This window comes from Anser anser (genome assembly GCF_964211835.1).
Source record: "Anser anser genome assembly, chromosome: 16".
In the NCBI taxonomy this organism is placed as follows: Eukaryota; Metazoa; Chordata; class Aves; order Anseriformes; family Anatidae; genus Anser; species Anser anser.
This window is the reverse complement of record NC_139737.1, coordinates 4,134,161-4,150,805: the sequence shown is the minus strand read 5'-3', so window position 1 is coordinate 4,150,805 and position 16,645 is coordinate 4,134,161. Positions and strand designations below refer to the sequence as shown.

Genomic DNA, 16,645 nt, shown 5'->3' with positions numbered 1-16,645 from the left:
CTCAATAAAATCAAAGAAAGCTCTGAATTGTTTTTAATGTGCAGTCATTATCACTCCTTTCTCTCTTCTTCAAATGTCTTTTCGTATATGATATGTTGGTACTTCAGGAGGTATAGATAGAAGTCGCTTTTTTGCACTGCCATTATATAGCAGAAGAGTGCAATAATATGCCAGTTGATGTACCTTCTTTCTAATAATGCTGATGGCATGGAGCTGAAAATAAATAACGCTTTAGCAGCAAAGCACTCAATGTGTTCGCACATATTTGTTATAGCTGTGAATGCAAGGGAGATTTGCGGAAGTTCCTGATAGATGAAGTGCAGCAGCATGGTCTCAAGGGGTGGTGAGACCTTCCCTGCTGGTACCAGCCACCTCGTGGGTCTGTGAGGCCTGCTCCATGTGTCCACTGCCGGTTCTTGCAGCTGCCAGTGACTGTGTGTGTTTAACCTCATTCAGTGCTTTCATGAGTTGCTATATTTCAGGCTAGTCTAAAACTAAATGGAGGCAATGGACAGGCTTGTTGGCTATGTTTTTACTGTTAGAGTGAGTACTGGCACAGGTCTGAGCACTGGCCTGGGATCGTCCCTATGGTTAGGTCAATGATAGCACAGCAGAGTTTTGGAGTTAACGTGGTCCATGCGTTATTCCCAGTAGATCATTTAGAAGTAATACCTTGTTTGGGGAGATAAGAAGTTTTGGCCTACTGGAGGTGAGCTCTTGTGTGCCGGTTGACCTCAAGGCAGAGCACTGACTTGTGTGAACTGGTAGCCATTGGCACCAGTTGGGTTTGGCCCATGCATTTCATGGCACGTGGAAATTCAAGAGGGGCCTGAGCTCCAGCTCTGGCAGTGCTGAAGTTTGAAGCCTCATCACGGAGTCATAAATCTTTTTGAAGTTTTGCTTCAAGTTGTGTACATGAACTTTGAAGTTTGAGATGATTTTTAGCTGCCCTGGGAACCATGGAAGTGTAAGCTTTCTTCTTTATTGAGCTTGATGGAAGTCTCACCTTCATAAGACAGAGATCCTCCACTCCAGATTGCTGAATCTGCAGTCTTCTATCTGCACCTTGCTCTGACACTCAGTGACTGAAAGCAAGATGCCAAGAGCTTCAAACTGTGGTTAAAGTGGCAATTAAGTGATATCCTGTCCCTTACAACAATGGTGGCCAATGTTTCATTCAGACTGTGAGTAATGCAGGAGATGCTGCTTCCTATTACACCAAAAACCATTTGTTATGCTTCTGGAGATAGAAAGCAGAGATAACTGGTCAAATGTCTGGACTAAAGCATTTCAGATGAGATAGACATGGAGGTTATTTATTGCAGGCTGAATGACAGTGAAAGATAAAGACAGGCAGTTTTGATTTCCAAAACAAAACTAAGGGACTTTTGTTTTCCTTGGCTTTCCAGAATCTAGTGCTGTAGTCTATAATGATGAAATTGCTTAAAAGCATTACCCACACTTTTTATATACTAGGTAACTTTATCCATCTTCTTTTTTGTAAATCAGTGTGTGACAGTTACTTTGTGCTTAATAATTTACTATGTCATTAGGTAACAGTTCCCACCACACACACATAAAAAAAGTACTAATGTGGCTTAAATAAATACACTGCCTGAAAAGCTTTTGTAGATGTATGGTTATGGCATGATCACAGCACCCCAATTATGGAGAGGTGCAGTATGGTGAAGGAGGGAAAAAAGAGTCCTGTGGTCAGCGCTGAGAACTTGGGAAAACTTTGTTTAATTCCTTCTTCCACCACAATCTGCTCCTCTCACTTCTCCATGGTGTGGTGGTACTGGGGGATTTTTGGTTAGCAGTTTCCTTGCTCCTTTTTGTTTCCACTTTGGCATCCCCTGGGTGTTTTCCTTTAAATCCCTATTAGCCCCTGATTCAGCTCAAAGCAGCACTGCAGAAGCAGTCAGCTATGGTACAAGGAGAAAGAGATGACTGGCCCGAAGAGCTCCTCTAGCCTGGATTGCCTCTGCACCCCTTCTCCCACCACAGCCAGTCTAGGCAGGACTCATCTTACCTCGCTTTTCTTCTCTAAAGTTAAGTGCCTGCCGAAGCAACATCAGACCTGGGCTAGCTGGTATTCCTTATCTCGGAGCATTGCTGCAAAGCTCTCGGAAGCTGCAGCATTACAGAGCCCATGTAACGGGACTAGCTAGAAAGCTGTATATCCATTCACACTCACTTGAGATATTTTTACGGGTACAATATGTTTTCTTTCACCACATGTGTTCCACCCTGTGGATTAGTTGAATGGCAGAAAGTGTTTTGTTTCCTATGTGATTAGCTGCAGGTTCAATTTCTATCAGATTTGTCAATTTTGTCATATAATAGTTTGGTTTTTTTCCAGCCTAATGTATGTGACATGCTTCATAATGCCAATAAAAACAGTTTTCAAACTAGACTGTAAATGAATTTGACCGAAAAACGCCAAAAATAAAAATACCAGCCATTGGGGAGCTTGGATCCAACAGTGTAAGCTTTTAAATGACGAGCTGTGGTTTGTGAAGCAAAGTTTTACAGTTCCTCTTTGCTGCAGCTGTAACGTGTGGAGTGGTCGGCCAGGGTGGGATGGCAGCTCTGGTTGTGGGTACCTGCTTCCAGCAGTGGATGCGCTCCCCAAAATGGTTTTAATTTTTCTTCTTTGTGTAATTTTTTTGCCTCTATATTTCTGATAATGGAATTGTTCTGGGCTTTTAAATTTCAGTTAAGAATGTGCAAATAGGCTATCTGGTAAGTAGGTTATTGAAGGGTTAGGGAAATGGAGAACATTTCGTGCAAAAAAATACCCACAGTGTGGGTAATAGACTCCAGTCGAATTTAAAAGATAATGGCAACAAGGGAGAAATCCACTTGTAGAAATGGGGAACAGCTGTGTTTGAGATCTAATGAAACTGTATCAAATACTTTAAAAATGGCTTACAACTTCTTCCCCCGGGAATGGAGATAAAGCACAAGAGCACTCCTGAAAGGTCGAAGAAACAGTTAAATCATTTCCTTGATGGTTATTAGAGATATAGAAGACATCAGTGAAAATTAAATGTCTGAAACTTGTATTTGATTGCTTTTCTTATCACGCCAATCTCACACGTTTCTTCCATCTCTTGCTCTCTGTTCTAGTAAAATTTAATAACTGTGCCGGTAACAAGGGAGTTCGGTATGAAACCAACAGCTTGGACTTCAAGGTGAGAGCAGATGGGACCATGTATGCTGTCCACCAGGTGCAAATGCCCTCGAAGCAGCTGATCCTGATGGTGACCGCCTGGGATCCCCAAACCCTGGGCAGATGGGAGGCGATCGTCAGGTTTCTGGTGGGAGAGAAGTCGCAACACAACGGACACAAGGTAAGATGCTTTCAGAACTCTTTTTCTTATTTCATTCTTTGTTTGCCTCTGTTCCCTAAGCCTTTAAAGTCACATGCAGCATAGGATTGTTTGTGTCGTCTGGTCTGTGCTTCCAGGGCACGTGTGCAGGTAGAAAATGCCACAAGCAGCAGCAAATTTCATGCAAATATTCTTTGATCCTCCCTGATGTAAATGATTTTAGGTTGCCAGTGGGGAAGCATTCTCTAAGCTCATACTTTTGTATATTTAAATAACCACTTGGATCTGTTATGTACTGCAGGTATATACTATTATATACCTTGTGTTTGCTTCTCATTGCTAATACTCTACCTCAACTTGAAATAAAACCTGCAGACAGAAGGTGCCTCTCGCTCTCCAGAGGCCAAGTCAACCATAATCTTGAGAAACACAAGGTTAAATTCGGATTTCTCTGTGACAGTGTAGTCCTGGAGTCATGCACTGTCTGTTTCTGCTGCGCTGCAGACATCTCCCGAGCTTTCACAGTGCCTCATTGCTCTCCACAAGCACTCTGCATGGTCCTGCAGCTCCTTGGGAGTGATGCATGCACCCAGGCAGGGATTCCAGATGAAGATATGGACTTGTTTTCTTCCAGTGCAGCGAGGACAGGGAGCATTGCTGCTGCCTGCTAAGGGACATTTGCTCACAGGCTGTGAGCACCAGCAGGGCAGCGACACACAACGTGGCACCGCAGTGGCAAACTCTGCTCGGTGCCCGCATCCTCCCTTCCCCACAGCTGGAGTCAACACCAGCTCCAAAGCCTGCACCATTCAGTGTTTGAGACAGGAGTTTACCAGTGCTTGCTTGCTTTCTTAGTTTCATACACGTAGCTCAAAAGCAGGAAGGATCTGTCCCTGCCCAGCAATCTGACAGCAATATTGCTTCACTTAAATACAGCCGTGGGCTGCGCAGTGGCAATGAAATCAGGGACTGCTCCACAAAAACACATTTCTTCTGCTCTGCTCCTTGCGTAGCTGTCTCTGGCCCACCTCTTCCATATTATCTTCGGCAGCAGTTCTTCATTTTCAGTGTTAGTCTGGGCTGAAATCATGTGCGACACTGAGTAAATGTGATTATGCTGTCTGCTGCCTATTCAAAAAAAAGAAAAAATAGTTCTTCAGTTCTTCGATGGTTGGGCAGTTATGCTTAAACTGCTTAAACACATTGCTATAGTTGGGGTTACCTTTAGCATAAAGCATAAATTTGGCAGGAAATTGGCTGAGGAGCCTGATTTATTGCTGGGTCTTTAAGACCTTGCAGAGCAAGGGTGAAGGTGGACGTCACCTGGGAATGGACAGGCAGGGCCACTTGGCTGTGGCTGTAGACTGGATTAATGCACGGTGGTGGCTGTCAAATAGCAAGACTGGCCTCTCCTCACCTCTTTGCTGCAGTGCTTGGGCAGAGAGGGCAGAGGAGGGGAGAGAAGGAGAGAGATTTTTTGTGCCTTATTGTAAGAATGCCGCAACGTGAGAGTTTGCAACATTTGGGGAAATTTTTATCATGTGTGAGACAAGATGGAAAAGACTTGGAGAGGCTTAAATCTATTAGTCACCCGGTGGACTGACCCCTGAGGTTTTGCATGGCTTAGAGTCATATAAATACATTTCTGCTGCTCTTCAGTAAAAGTCTGGCTTGTGCGAGATAGAGCTAAGCCCTGTATGTTATGTCAGCTGTATTTGCCATTTTCTAACCAAAGAAATACTGCTTCCCTCTAAAAGTAATTAAATATTGAAGGCACAAAGTAAGGTTTCTTATATACTGCTTTAAATTTCTTCTTGTTGTAGCAGAAAGAAAACTAAGTACACATTTCTGCTTTAGTAAAATATTTGGTTCGACACTCATCTAATGTTAATATAAGCTGAACTCTGGTTCAAAATAGAGAGCATTAAGCTTTTTAAAATTCATATCCCTCCTTTCTAAAAGCCTTATTAGTGTATAGTTTGAGGCTGAAAAAATATAGAAAACAAGACTAATGACAAGGTCACAAGGAGTTTTATTGTGGGTTCCTATAGCAGGCATTTGACTTCTATTTTATTTAAATGCTTGTGCTTTTTTGCCAACAAAATAATCCTTTGTTTACTAAAGAAATAAATATGATTATGAGTTTATTTCAAAAATAATAGTGTTTATGCTAAAAACAAAATAAAACAACAATATCCAGTACAATACGTTTCAGGCCGTGACCCTAATATACTACATTTCATGGCTTTTACTAGAAACAGACTTCACATTTGTTTTTGTAAGGTATAATATGACTCAAGCATAACTACATCATTGTTTTAAAGACTTTTCACACTATCGTGGTATATTAAGGGTATGGGGATGGCAAATGCAAGAAAGAATGGAGGAGGTAACGTGAGAGAGGGAAAGACCAACTCTGTTCTAGCGCATGCATCCGTTTCCATTTTACTTTGTAAATATGTGACTGATTTTGTGAAAATGCTAAACGGCTCCCAGACATTAAAAATAATTGGCATGAAATCTGCCTTACTGCACCTAGTGATCTCTGTTTGCTGGCACCTACAGCACAAACAAGTCCTTCTGGCTTGCTCGCCCAGCATCTGTGTTTCAGGGCGCTTCTCCGTGACTGGCGGCCATCAGCTGGGGCAGCCTCACTGCACGAGAAAATCTTGCTGCCCCTCTTCTCCTTCCTGAATCATCATTGAAAGGCCAAATCTGAATTTATTTTATGATTTTCCATGGATTAAAGCTTCATGAAAATACAATTGTCCCACGTTAAAGGCCCTTATTAGACATTTGGCTTCTTATGGAGGTTAGTACAGAATAAAATGGTTAGTACAGGGTAAATATAAGAGAAGTTGATGTTGTTGAGGCATCAGCCAAGGTTGTGGGGGACCAGAAGTGAGGTCCCTGCTCTGCTGCAAATTCACAGTGTGTCCTGAAGGACCAAGCCCTTTCTTCCATAGCCTGCCTGCAAAGAGCAGTCTACTTCCCAGGAAGGCTCAGACCCTCAAGAACGCGATCCTTTGTGTTTGTGGTCCTTTCTTATCACAGTATCTAAGAAAGGAAATTTGCATAGGAGGTTTGGAGAGCTTTGCTGGTGGCCAGCACGTCCTCAGGGTGGGTAGCAAATGAGTTCAGGATAGCTTCTATCAGGATAGGCATCCCCTGGGGTGCCTTCATTGCAAAATCAGAGTCTGTGCCTGTGCCGCAGATTCCACAGCTGTGCAGTTACTCTGGGTGCAAGCTGGCATTTTGATGGCAAATGACCCAATACAGTGACAGCTTCCCCTGCTTCTTAATGTTGGTGTAATAAATGTGCTAATTGCATTGAATAACTGAATAACCTGGGCAAATCTGCAAATTTTCTCTGGCAACTGCTTTTAAAAAAAATAAAATAAAATCCAATGACTACAGTAAAGTTTAATGCTAATAGGATGAAATGATGGCAAAGAAGGTAAATATTTGAAAACACATTTTATGATACCTGAGGCATACATTTTCCCTTCCTCCCCAGAAAGCATTTGAAGGTAAACTTTTTGGTTAATACAAGTGGTGTTAGTAAGTCTAGGAACTTTTTTTGTTCAGTCTTGCAGGAAACCTGATAGCAATTCAATTAGAAAATGCAAATGAGGTCACATATTTCCCACAGGAGTGACGAATTACCCCAGAGGAAACTGAGTGATATTCTAGCATAACAATAAATACTTAAGATAAAGTTTCTTACACTGTTCTTGTCTGGCTGCCTGTTGTTCCAATTGAAAGTATCAGTCAGACCTGTGGGTATAATTTGGAATAAAGAAGCAAAAGAAAGAAAAGAAAAAAGTTGTTTATGAAATAATATTAAGTCCTTGTAGCTTGTGTCAGCATTTATGAAAGATAAACTTGAGTGGGATAATTCTCCAGAAGAAAACACAGTAAAGCCAGACTTTGCTTATCTGGAATTAGCAGTGCAATGTCTTCTTTTCTAAGAGAGCATGCTGTTATGTGTAACAATTGGATATTGATTTAACCACAAGTCCACAGATGAAGATTACGTCTGTGAATAGTGACATTGCTGAAGACTTCAGTCTTCAGAGTGCCCTCTGCTTCTTATTTGCAGAAACTCAAATCTTCTGAAGTGCATGAATGCATATATAGCCCTTCGTGCTTCACTTACTGTACTATCACCATGTCCATACAGTCCAAGATTCCTTGTCATCCCTTGCTGATCAGTATCCTTCGCTCCCAGTGCTGGTTTGTCTCATCTGAAGTTCTGGCCCACTCTTTCATTTTGAGCTTTATTTTTCAGTGGTTACATGCATCTAAAAATGAGAAGTCATTTCTGGCAATTTATTCTTCTTTAGTTTCTCCTGTTTCTCTGTTGTTCTCCATGAATTAAAATTGGGATCACAGAAATACAGCATAGAAAGGAATTCATAACAAAAGAGTTTGGACATCCAGGATATATTCAGTACATGTAGAATGAGAGTCATCTTTGCTGCTAGTGATTTACTTAAGAAAAAAATATATATATTGTTTTCTTTGAAACATGTTTGTGTAAACCTAAATTTCTCATTGTCTTAGCTTCTCAAATTCTGAGTATGGAAATATGTAAATTTTTGTTAAATCTGTTAACTGTAATTTTCACTGTTAAATCACTGGAAGTTGTGCAATTAAAATCTTGCAAATATGTGGGTATGCAGCTAGTGTTTAAAACATTGAGAAACACTGTCAAAAAACAATCCTTGCTTAAGTCTAGCTTGTGTTTTATTATGTCTCATCTTATTTGGGGCTTCTTTCATTACTGAGGTAGGAATCCACATCCATACAATATGAATGTGAGAAGCTGATTCTTACAGCCAGCATTTTTGATTTAAAGCCTTTAAATAATCATCTCTGGCATTTTACCTAGCTGAGATTTTAAATTCCAATACAGCCTTTTATTGCTGATCACAAATACAAAGGTCTCCAGGCAAGGAAAGGCTTATTCAGCACCGATCATGTTTATGACCTCAGTTATTGTGCTAGCCAGGATGCTCTGCACGGGGCCTGGGAGCGATGAAGACGTATCCTTCCCCTGATGGAAGAAAATGACAGCTTAAGCAGGAGTTGTGCTTCCATTGCTCCCGTTTGCCCTGACACTTTCAAGTGGGTGTGCTTGGAAGGAAAGGGGGAAAAGCAGCCTCAGTTGTTTTCCTTCCCTCCGTCCCCTGTATTGGGATGAGGTATGATACATGGCATCAAGGAGATGGAGTTTATGGCAGGTTGTGTTATCCCTAGAGAGGGGCTGAAGAAAAAGGACTGTATTTCTCATCCTGCCTTTCTCTAGCCATATTTATGCACGTTTTCAGGACCAGCTCATTATGCTGTCCAGTGGATGCCACAAAGCCGCCCTGTTTGACCACTTCTGGGGGTAAATTAATACATTAATATCATATAACTGTTACCAGTGAAACTGATCATGGTAATTGTGGAAGTCTGGTGGAGACACGTCAGGTGAACTTGTCTGACTTCATGCTTAAGTGAATTTGAACATCTAGCATTTAATCGTCGCGTGAGCAGAAAGTGCTGTTTGTGACAGCATGTGAACTTCCTTGACCTGATTTTCAGGTGTGTTCAATCACATTGCCTTGCACTGAAACCAAGATAAGATATGACACGCAGGTGCTCATTGCCTTGGAAAATCAGCCCACTACGTGAACTTTCTGAGCACTGCACTCGCTGCATTTAGTTCTTAAATAGTCAGCATCTTACCAAGGGTCAGGCTCAAAGCCATACTAGAAAGATCATGCTGAAGTGAAATTCACTCCAGATCCGTCTTCCTTCAAACAAAAAGAAGTCGTAAGGATTGAACTACCTACACAGAAATAAGTCTTTGCTGATAAAACAAAGCCCTCGGACTGCTGCGTACTGCCTGCCTGTGATGTACGCCGTGCCCTCGCGAGATCAAAGCGCTTGACCTCTGGTTTCACGTTCTTTGTTGTTAACTGCTTGAGTCTGACTGCTGCTTCAAAAAAACATTTTGGACTGAATCTCCTAAAAAAAAACTCCTCATTGCTGTGGTGATCCATGTTGCATGTAAACACAAGTTTGAGTAAAAGACAAAAATGCCTTCATGCAGGCACATCCTTTAGAAAAAAAAAGCCTTTGTCAGGGGCCCTGAGAGTCCACCTTTCTTTTCTTCTGCCCAGCGAACTGAGACAGTATCACAGTTACAAGCTCAGGGTGAGGAAGAGCTTCAGTTCCTCCCAGCCTCTGGAGGTCAGGTACTTGCTGGCTGGATGCTGGTAGCGCAGCCGCTTCATGTTCTGCCTCCTTGGCATCGCCAGCTGAAGGAGCGAGGAGCAGCAGGCAGCCCCGAGCATCCAGCATGGCCGGGTGGGTCAAGCAGGCTGTCGGTACCACCAGGTAGCGGTGGGATTTCAGATACTCTCTCCGTCCAGCAAAGCATTTAAACACTCACTTAAATTTCAGCATGCAAACGGGGATAAATTGAATGTGTTCATGTGTTCAAATTTAAGCATATGCTTAGGTGCACTCCAGTACTGGGGAATAAAAGAAGAACAGCCTTTTCTCAAGAGCCTCTTGAAATAACCAAAGGATAACTTGAAAGGGCAAACTCGCATGCTAGCACTGGGGAGAAGTACCAGAACGAATTACTTTGGTTTTTGCTAAAGGAGCAGTGGTGCTTGTGATCTCTTAAATCTCTTGTGATCTTTTTACTTGCAAACATTATGAAGAGAAGGAATATTGTTACATTTAATTCATTATGATTATTTTAATTCACGTAGCTTTTGAACCTCATGGCTTTAGAAAAATAAAATGGGATTAAGTAATGTTTCACAGGCTTGTTAAGGGGTAGATTTTCTCCTGCTTCTTTCTGTGATGAAGTGCAGTTGTAACAGGCTGAGTTCTAGAAGCAACAGAAATGCTTTTTGGAGCAATTTTGATAATGTTGCCTGTAAAATTACTCATTAGAAGTTTTATTGGGGTAGAAGAAGAGGCTTTCCAGCCCAGATATTTCATGCATTTTTCTTGATGAGATACTTGCAGAATGAAAGAGCTAATATCAAGCTACAGTAGTGTGTCGTTTTAGGGGTTTTTTGTGTGCTTTTTTGTACTTTATAATATATGCCAAGATCCACCACCTTTATTCCTGTCCTATAGATATCATAACAGGTAACACGTAGAAGAGCACATAGTATTATGCAATTTAATAGCCACACTCTTGAGAAGTACTTGTAGTTCTGAAGCCATTGTGTTTGGCTTCTTCCAATTATGAGAATGACATTAACTTGAAGGTAGAAGTGTCTTTTTATAAACACTAGAAGATAGAGTACAACAGTAATTTAGATGTTTCTTAAACAATCCTACCTAAGAAGCACTGCAAGATTAGATCTTACAAAGGGAATGTGAAAAGGTCAAGTTGATGTGGGGAGCTTTACAAGGAAACAGCCTCATCAAAACTTTTCATGTTGGGATAAGATGTTCAAGCCTTAAAATGAGAAAGAAAAGTACATCAAGAGCTATGCTTTGTAGATGATGTCATCTTCTTCTGTTCATTGAAAGCTCTTGTAATATTCAGAGCCTGACAATGACAAGAAAGGATCACAGGTGCTTGAAACCTGTGGGAACCATAAAAGATTCCACCAAAGGCAGAAAGATTTCTTATGTACCTGCTTTGGTATGCGATTCTTCCAGAGAATGGAAGAGGAAGAGCGTCATTTAAAATCTTGAAAGCAGCGCACAGTACAGGCAATACCTCTAATCATCGGTGCAGTGTGGTACTACAGAATAAGTTTCAATACAGTGCTGCCTCTCCAACCCAGTCAAAACTCCTCTCCCCTTAGAGATACCTTTTGCATTTTGTGACTGATAATGAGTATGTTTGTTGCCTGCAGGTCTCCATATTCTGCTAATACAAAAGCAAAGCATCTGAGGTGCTTTGGTGATGTTAACCAAATTTTGACTTAAAACAATGATAATTTACCAAAGGTTTGGGCAAATGAAAGGTGTTGGGTGAGTGCAGGTAATTTCTGAATTTCAATTAAATTGATTAAATTGTACTGGGAAATCAATGTGTTCTGTCCCAAAGTAGGTCGCCTGGTCAGCAGCTACATGAAAAGCCATGCCGGCTCAACACACAAGCTTGCACGTTGGCTCCCGTCTGTGTCTACAAGTTACTTATCTGCACCACTAACCTTGTTAGGTTTTCTGATCAAAGAGATTAAATAGCATTTGTCATTTTGAATAAGACTCTTCTGCGGCAACCTCGTGGGCTTTGCTATGAGCTAGTGGGTGTCTTTCCTCTGGAGTCCAGACTTCGCATTTAATTACAGTTGCCCAGTAAAGGCCCTGCTGCATCTTCTGCAAAAAAAAAGTGATCTTTTCCTGCCTCACTTACAAACAAGCATTATAGTCTACCTGTTTGAATAGTTCCTGTTTTCATCTTATATTCTTTTTCAGCTTTTTTCTTGCTTTGCAGTCCTTACAATGCTAACGAACATTTTGGTTCCTCAGTCACTCTGATCACGTTTTACTAGTTGTGCTGGTTAAAATTTTCCAAAGCCTGCAAAGCCAGCCAGGTACCTTGCAACCCTAAATTTGCATGCACACATAATTTTTCAGAAATCAAGGAACACCGCACATTCAGACAGTTGCTCAGCCTTGACACAGACGCCTTGTGTGTTTGGCATGCCTGATGCATGTGTGTGCATTTTACATGGCTCATTCTCCTCCTCTGGGGGCCATAACTCTGTTCGATTTTAGTCAAACTTTTCCTTCCCTGTCAGCTGATGTGTTCTGAAACTCCTGCACTTGCCAAATCTGACAATTTTTCTTACTAATTGACTCTAATGTGAACTGCTCTATGCAGCCCCACTGCTAACTGATAAAAAAAAAAAGTAATGAATTTTTGCTTAACTAGCTGATTTAATTAAAATGTTTTATACTGTAATTGTATGGTTTCTATAAATGGAGAGGTAATTTTGTTTAATGAGTTCCTAACCAAACATAACATTCCTGACTGTATGTAGCCAGATTTGATAAAGGTCACAAATGCTGAGATTCCACTGTTTGCTTTTGTAAGTCGTGATGATCAAACAGCTTGATTTGGCACTTGAAATATCCTGTCAGGATTGGTTCCCTCTATTCCTGTTTATACCAGGAATTATTAGTATGGTTTTAGGAGCAGAGGGGGTTCTTCTCTATATCTGAACACTGTTCATTATCTTTAAAGTGGAAGTCTACTGCCAAAATCACGTCTCATTGTCAATTAGTGGCTTCTCTGCAAACACATTAATTTAATGCCCCTGTTGAAGTACTGTGCACATTGGAACATCTTGCTGCTAAAACACTAGTTTTTAGAACACTTTGACACAAATCATTCATGAATAGCAATTTATGTCTTGATGGCAATGGGACATGATATGAAGCTCTCTTTGATTAAATTTACCACTGTGCTTAAAACTATTAGTAAATAGAGCTAATATAGATAGTCATTACAGAATTCCAGGAGGTAGATAAGGAGAAAAACAAATTATGGATTCCTTACCTGCATGGTTCCTAAAGAATACCTTCACATAGACAGGCTGTAATAAAAGAAAGTCTAAAATAGGAAGTCTCATCTTCTTAAAACTATACTTTCCTGCCTTCAACTTTGGCAAATTCAGCAATGACCTAAATACAAAAGAATCAATTACCCTAAAATAAATAAATTTGCCTTTTGTTCTGCAACCCTTTCATTATACTGTATGAAAACACAAAATGAAATATCTCTTTCTGCTAGAAGATCAAAAACTGGGAAAATGGTGTATTTTGGGAAAAAAGAGCTCATTCGTCCTCCACTGCCATCCCTGATGTCAGCAAAATGTTGTCTCCTTAGAACAGAATTCATGCAACTGTTTATTTAGCAGCGCTCTCATGTTCCCTTTGTTAAGGAACTAAGCTATATTTTCATTGTCTTATTTTGTGTTTGGTAAATACCATTTCCTCCTGTCCTTTTCACAGCTACCATGGAAACAAGCAAAAATGCTTCAGATTAAATATTTTTAAATCGATTTTTTGTGGTAGAAAATGGTAGAAGTTTTCAAAATGCATATTGATAACAGGGATGAAGGTGAATATGTTTCAACAATGGACTAAAGCTGTCTTTGTATCTCCTAGCATTAATAAAAGTGTATTAAAAACACGTTGCCTCAGTTAAACGCTAGGAGTGACACTTGAAACAAAGCAACCCAAGTATTATTTCTTTTCTGAAAAATGTCTAGTGCAAAGTGTTAAAGATTCTGTAAAAATAATAAGACTAGCATATAAATAAAACAAGTTAAATCATAAATAATACTGATACTTGGGGAATAAAAGCCTTATTACCTCACCTTCTATCACAGTTAGATTTTATTTCAAATGCAAGAATAGTCTATTTTATGGCTGAATCCAGAGCATTCATCCATTTTGCGGGTTGAGCCCTATAAAATTAATAATCTCTAACAAACATACCCTAAGACGCACAGTTATTTATATGCAGAGAATGGTGGCTTATTTACCCAAACATTAGAGTGATCCAAAATGTTCAGCTAAGCAGGAACACAAAATATGATATTATATTATGTAAATGGGTTTGTGATACGCTCTGCTGGATAATAACTTCCAGATGTCTCTGTAGCCAGAGGCTGACGGATATCAAAGGCAGGTTGGCTGGGAGGGGAGACGTGCCAGCTGGCGAGACTGGCTACTGCTAAGTGTAGCGGAAGGTGAAAGCTGGTATTTCTTCACACTCACTGGTTTTATTTGTGCACTAGTGGGAAGTCAGTGGTTCACAGCCTTCCTTTCACTAGTAGACATAGGGTTTGGTATTACAGGGAACCCACACGTCCTCTTCTATGTGTTTTTTTTTTTTTTCAACTTCTTTTGTGAGTGAGGATTGAGCTTAGCCCAAGTTTCCCAAAAATTGAAGGTCTCAAGCCACGGACTGAAGTGGCAGGAACTTATAGACAGCCACTAGCTACATGGCTGTTCCACCTTGTCTTTTACTGGTAGTGCTAAATGCAGGCAAGGAGTCTCTATGAGCTCTCGGTGTCATGGCATAAATGGGCTCTGTTGGAGCACCTTACAACCTCACCTGTTTGGAGCAAAGGATGTAGGATGTAGGTTTTAAATAATACAGCTAGTACTGAGTGGTTTGCATTGCTTCGTTAGCAAGCTTTAAACAATTCTGCCCTAACAGGAAGACTAAGGCATTAAATCATACCGAATCCAAACCCATAAGAAATTTACATCTCAGCATGGTCTTTTGTCTTGTTGTTTTTCTTCATCCCACACTTTGTAATCACTTTTTCTCTTTGAACTTTAAGATTTTCATCCGTTTTGGTTTAGCTGTATTTCTCTAGCTTATCAATGTCCTAAAGTAATAGACAGGCATAATTACTAAATTATGACAATTTTATATCATAGAATCGTATGCTTGTTTAATTATCTGTATTGCCAAAGATCATGCTCACATGTTCTATGTTTGGTATTTGATCATGTTGTAACGAATTATAAACGTCACCATGTCATTTTCAGAATGGAAAGTGGATTTAAATTTCCATTTGGCATGTGTTTCTCTTTCTGCTGTAGAATGAGCTGTGGTATTGCAACTTGGATTTCATTTCCCATGTAGCCTTGCTAAAGGGATATCTCCAACATGATGTAAAACAAATTCAGTTGTTCCAGACATACTAGGTAGTCCTGAACTGTGTTGGTTCGTAGATGTCATTTGAAAACCATTGGAGCAGAGCTCGGGAATCATAGTCAACAACAGTCTTACAGGCTTGTGTCTTAAGGAGATGATGTGACTCTTCATCAGAGCAGAGCATGTGGCCTTTGAACACAAAATCTGCTTTCCTTGGTTTCTGTTTTTTTCTTTCTGCCTAAAACCAAAGTTTAAATGCCAGAGACCAGGAAAAGCATGCAGTGTTTTCTGGACAGATTTCCTGACATGCAAGAAGGACAGTTCTTCTAACGGTATGTCTGGTGAATTTGACGTTGAGATGATGTGGACTACAGCTCATCAGGAAAATCAGGAGCAGTAGATATGTCTTCCCTGTGCTCATGAATGGATCTGAGATGTGGGAGTTGCTGCAGAGTAGGTTAGGCTGGAGGCATTTCATGAATACTGTCAGCATTGTTTGTTGGTGTAGAGAGGATGGTTTTATGCATAATATACAGACATGCTTAGAAAAATCCAGTTGTGCAAACACAGCCTTTAAGTATCACGTCTAAGTACAGCTTCAGCTCCTTTTCCTGCTCTGGGGATGCCGCTGAGGCGGATGGAGGAGGGATGGACAATGCTGTGCTGTAGTAGGACCTCCTGCAGCTGGACACAAGCTCAGTCTCAGCCTGCACTGATGGTGCAGAGCATCTCTTCAGTGCTGCTGCTGTCTGCTCTGCTGCTGAACTCAGCACGGTGGGAGCAGATCCTAGCACATAAAATGGTCTTTCTGAGGCTGTGAGTGCAGAGTGAGTTGGAGGATATCATAATTCCTGTAACCCAATAATTAAGACACTAGGTGGAGTTTTGGGAATTCATGGACTTCTCTCTATCTTGCTGCGAATGCCTGTCATCGTTTCCTCACGCGTAACAGGGTGAAAGCACCTCACAAAGGCAACAGGAGGGAAACCACCCTAAAGCAGCAGCATCAGATATGCTTGATTTGATTGTGATAAGGGCTGTGGACAGATTGTATTCTGATGACACTACAAAAGGTAGAGGAATATTTTATCTTTCAAAGATCTCTGCCTGAGATTCTGGAAAGCATATGGCCAGTAAGGCAATGAGAGAAGGAGCAGTTGTTATCTCAGTGAAAACTGTTATTCCGCAAAAACAGAATTTGAAGCTGTATTTTATAATTAATTTAATTTGGTGTCATATTCTGCTTTTGAGTTGAACTTTATATCCTTGAAAACTCAAAAGTACAGGAGAGTTTTCTGGGGCTCATGGTTAGTTGTTGCTGTTATTCCAGAGATGCTCTTGGATGTTTCAGCTAGAGATCTGAATAGTTCTGGCATTCGTACTCACCAGACTTTGTTACTGCATTTGTCTCACAGCTTTTAAACAGCAGAAAACATGTACAACGTATTTAAACAACACCAGAGAAATTAAGGTCATGAGAATGCATCGTCAACAAATGAAGATAAAAAAGAAATGTTGTTTAAAAAAAAATTGTTGTTGCAAGATGCTTTTGAAATTCTACATACCAAATTCAGAGTCATGTTGATGATTTATTCTAATGTAGGAAAACATCATCAAGAGTGACAAGCAAGCTAGTCACTGTCTAGTCACCTGCCAG

At 40.6% G+C, this 16,645-nt stretch overlaps 1 protein-coding gene across 3 annotated transcripts in view; it reads left to right on the top strand.

The window, feature by feature from the left end:
* Positions 1 to 16,645, top strand: part of CDH4 (cadherin 4) — a 660,054-nt gene that overhangs the window by 479,284 nt on the left and 164,125 nt on the right. For all 3 annotated transcript variants that reach the window (XM_083801443.1, XM_083801444.1, XM_083801442.1), the window contains one exon: positions 3,133 to 3,356. In XM_083801443.1, coding sequence (XP_083657569.1) covers positions 3,133 to 3,356 — 224 coding nt within the window. The remainder of the gene's footprint in view (positions 1 to 3,132; positions 3,357 to 16,645) is intronic.